Source organism: Limulus polyphemus, unplaced genomic scaffold, assembly GCF_000517525.1.
Source record: "Limulus polyphemus unplaced genomic scaffold, Limulus_polyphemus-2.1.2 Scaffold10140, whole genome shotgun sequence".
NCBI lineage: Eukaryota > Metazoa > Arthropoda > Merostomata > Xiphosura > Limulidae > Limulus > Limulus polyphemus.
Genome location: NW_013675750.1, coordinates 10,514 through 14,133, shown reverse-complemented (window position 1 = coordinate 14,133; position 3,620 = coordinate 10,514). Strand labels below are relative to the sequence as shown.

General features: G+C 34.6%; 1 protein-coding gene across 2 annotated transcripts in view; it reads left to right on the top strand.

Annotated features, from left to right (window-relative positions):
• LOC106476257 overlaps positions 1–2,930 on the top strand; it is an 8,413-nt gene extending 5,483 nt beyond the window's left edge. For both annotated transcript variants that reach the window (XM_013936921.2, XM_022380179.1), the window contains exon 3: positions 1,320–2,930. In XM_013936921.2, coding sequence (XP_013792375.1) covers positions 1,320–1,900 — 581 coding nt within the window. In that variant the 3' untranslated portion in view covers positions 1,901–2,930. The remainder of the gene's footprint in view (positions 1–1,319) is intronic.
• Positions 2,931–3,620: the final 690 nt, after the last annotated feature.

Sequence of the window (3,620 nt, the reverse complement as noted above, 5' to 3'; positions counted from 1 at the left end):
ACAGATAGCCCTTGTGTAGCTTTGTGCATAATTAAAAAAAAAACAAAAAAACAAACACCAAGCAAAAGATATTCTATAATTGTTATTTCAATTATTTATATATTTAACATTGAACAGTGCCATCTGTAGACAAACAAAAACGTCACAGAGTTTGTTTTTTTTTCAGCTTGCAGATCAACCTAGTTTATATATCAAGAGACAGAGAATTTTTTTTAAGGATAATTTACTTAGTTACAAAAAGAGGAAATTCAACAAGTACTTTTGATATTTTCGACCACTGGTATTGTGACAAAAAAATACTGGTTTAGGAAAAATTGTGTTTGATAATGTTTACCGTTTAAAATATAATTAAAAATATTCTAGAATATAGCTTAATGTGACAAAATATAATTTACTAGTCTTAGGTTGTGTTTTATTAAGGTCAAAATATAATTTACTAGGCTTAGGTTGTGTTTTATTAAGGACAAAATATAATTTACTAGGCTTAGGCTGTGTTTTATTAAGGTCAAAATATAATTTACTAGTCTTAGGTTGTGTTTTATTAAGGTCAAAATATAATTTACTAGGCTTAGGCTGTGTTTTATTAAGGTCAAAATATAATTTACTAGGCTTAGGTTGTGTTTTATTAAGGTCAAAATATAATTTACTAGGCTTAGGTTGTGTTTTATTAAGGTCAAAATATAATTTACTAGTCTTAGGTTGTGTTTTATTAAGCTTTTAAATGAATACTGTTGAGTAAAATAAATTCCTTAAGTCACGTGTAATTTGTACTGATATTTATAGAAATTCCTCTAGTCACGTGTAATTTGTACTAATATTTATAGAAATTCCTCTAGTCACGTGTAATTTGTACTAATATTTATAGAAATTCCTTTAGTCACATGTAATTTGTACTAATATTTATAGCAATTCCTCTAGTCACGTGTAATTTGTACTAATATTTATAGAAATCCCTTTAGTCACGTCCCCCTCCTCCAATCGATCAGCAGTTAGTCTGCACGCTTATAGCGCTAAAAACCATGTTTCAATACCCGTGGTGGGCACAGCACAGATAGCCCATTAGGTAGCTTTGTGCTTAATATCAAACAAACCTTTAGTCACGCGCCATCTGTACGAATATTTATAAAAATTATGATAAGAAACACACGTTGCATATTTTAAAATAAACAATTTATACATATAAGAGCTCGTAGAAGTTTTATTAATTATAAATTCAAAATGAAATTTTGACAGGTTTTATCAAAAGAATTAAGTACTCTACTTTAGAGTTCGGTGAGTAAAAACAAAGCCTCCATATTAATTTTCACTCTTGCCGTTAGGTGGCTACGGAGGGAAACCAATATGCTTGGAAGACATCAATGCTGATCCCTATGCCGACAAAGTGCTGTTGAAGGTAGTGGATGTTATTGAGGATCCTATCCGTCTTCCAGTTTATCATAAGGGATACCTTCTGGATCTGGACGACGGCACTTTAACAGGCTCGCGCGACCTCCACCGTTCAGGCCATACCGTACTGAAATGTACGGAGGATGCCTTTTACCACGAAATACCCATAGCCATCAACAACTTTTCCGCCGACTACAAATGGACATTACATCTTTTTCATTGGTCAAAGCGCGGGAAGATGTTTATCAAGGGAATGAACTTGATGGCTACGGTTATCATCAGACAGGAACTGAGAAGAGGAGCAGAACCTACCGTACACAGATTTACCATCCACGGTATTACCAAGCCTTCGGTTACGTACACTGGGATCGACGGTGTCGTTCAGAAACTGGCAGAGACTATCAGCACCACTGCTGTCCAGATCATACCAAAAATTATCGAAACCACTTTGCAAAAATCCATACACGCTGGGTTACAGAGGGCTGTTCATGAGATTTTTGGAATGTCTCATTAAAACGTCAAATAAGTTTAAAGAAATAAAACTAAGAAATGTAACCTACGTTTTAGAAATCCTTTTATCACTGAATGGTGATTAGAAATTAACACAACTATCGTACAACTGTAGCAGACAAACTTTTGTTCCTTATATACATAAGGGGCCATCTTAGCATTAAATTGTTTTATGTTCCCTTAAGTTTAACCTCGGAAGAAACATTTAAAATCAGTTTAAGAAACGGGTGCGTGACAACAAAAGTAATAATAATAATAATAATAGGTGGATTGTTTGAGAAAGTACAGAAATTAACAATGATAATATTCTTCAGAAATTCTATTAAAGTAGCAGTTCAAAAGGATCGTAATGGGCCTGATAACGGAAGCTCTGTATTAATTACTCTGCAGATGAGACTTGAATTAAATACTAAATAACTGCTCATTTTGTTGTCACATACCCCACCCCCACAGTGGCGCAGCGATAAGCCTGCAGACTTCCAACGCAAAAAACCGGTAGAGCACAGATAGTCCATTGTGTAGTTTTGCGCTTAACTACAAAGAAACAGATCACATCAGTTACTGTACAATCCTTCTCTGATTAAAATGACAAACACGTCAAATTTTTGAATGTGTTTATTTCGTAAAGAACAGAAAAATACAGAATTTACTTCGAAACTTAATCACTGGATTTCTTGTCATCGTGTTTCAAACCACAAATTACAGAGATGTTTATGTTGAGAGGTTAAGACAAACCGATTAACAATAAGAGCTTACACGTAAGAAGTTTAACGATAATAAAAATAACCAAACAAACCGAAAACAACTAAGTCCTTCCGCGAAATTAAAAGCGCCGAGTGTTTGTTTTATTTAAAAGCAATGCTGTGTGATAGACTATCTGTACTTTATTGTATCCACAGCAAGAATCGAATCATAGCTCCCAGGTTTACCGCTGAACCACCAAGCTAAAATTTTGCCCATTTCATTTAAGTTCAATATTTTGTTTTCTAATGTTCATTCTGTCCAGTTTAATAAAAATAAAATACTTAGAACAAGGAAAGAAATTTCTCGCATTCTTATTAAGGCTGGAAAAGTAATCGAAAGAAAACCCACAAATTTTAGCCTTGTACACATATCAATAACTATGAGAACAAGGTTTAGCGTGCCGGACTGTGAATCCGAGGGTCCATGGTTCGCGTTCCGATTCCGCAAAATCATCCTCCATACATTGGAGCTTTGGGTGCGTCATAAAAGTGACAGGTAAATACGCTATTTGATTAGAATAGCCTAAGAGTTGGCATTTGGATGATGCTTTCCATTTTAAACTATGAGCTCAAAATTAGAGACCGCTAGCGCAAATAGTCCTAGTACAGAGTTAAGTACGTTTTAGTAAAACGTTGTTAAACATGCAAATCAGCAAGTCACGTGACAATCACAGCCATTATAAAGTCGTGGTGGAAAGGCTTGTATTAGATCTATCGTAAGTAGTGTGATGCTGCTGAAAATTGATCGCTTTTAGAAAGGGTCCTTTTTAACTCATAAGGATATATTCATATCTGAAACAACTAAAAATAAAAAGGATATGAAACAAGTCGTATCCCCACCGTGGTAAACAGATTGTAATGTCTTGTAACAGGTCAGGAATACAAAGATCAGTGGCAATCATTGTCAACGTGTCCAAGGGAACAGTACGCAACATAAACAAGAAGGATCTCCATCTGGAAAAGCGACGCAAATCAGGCATC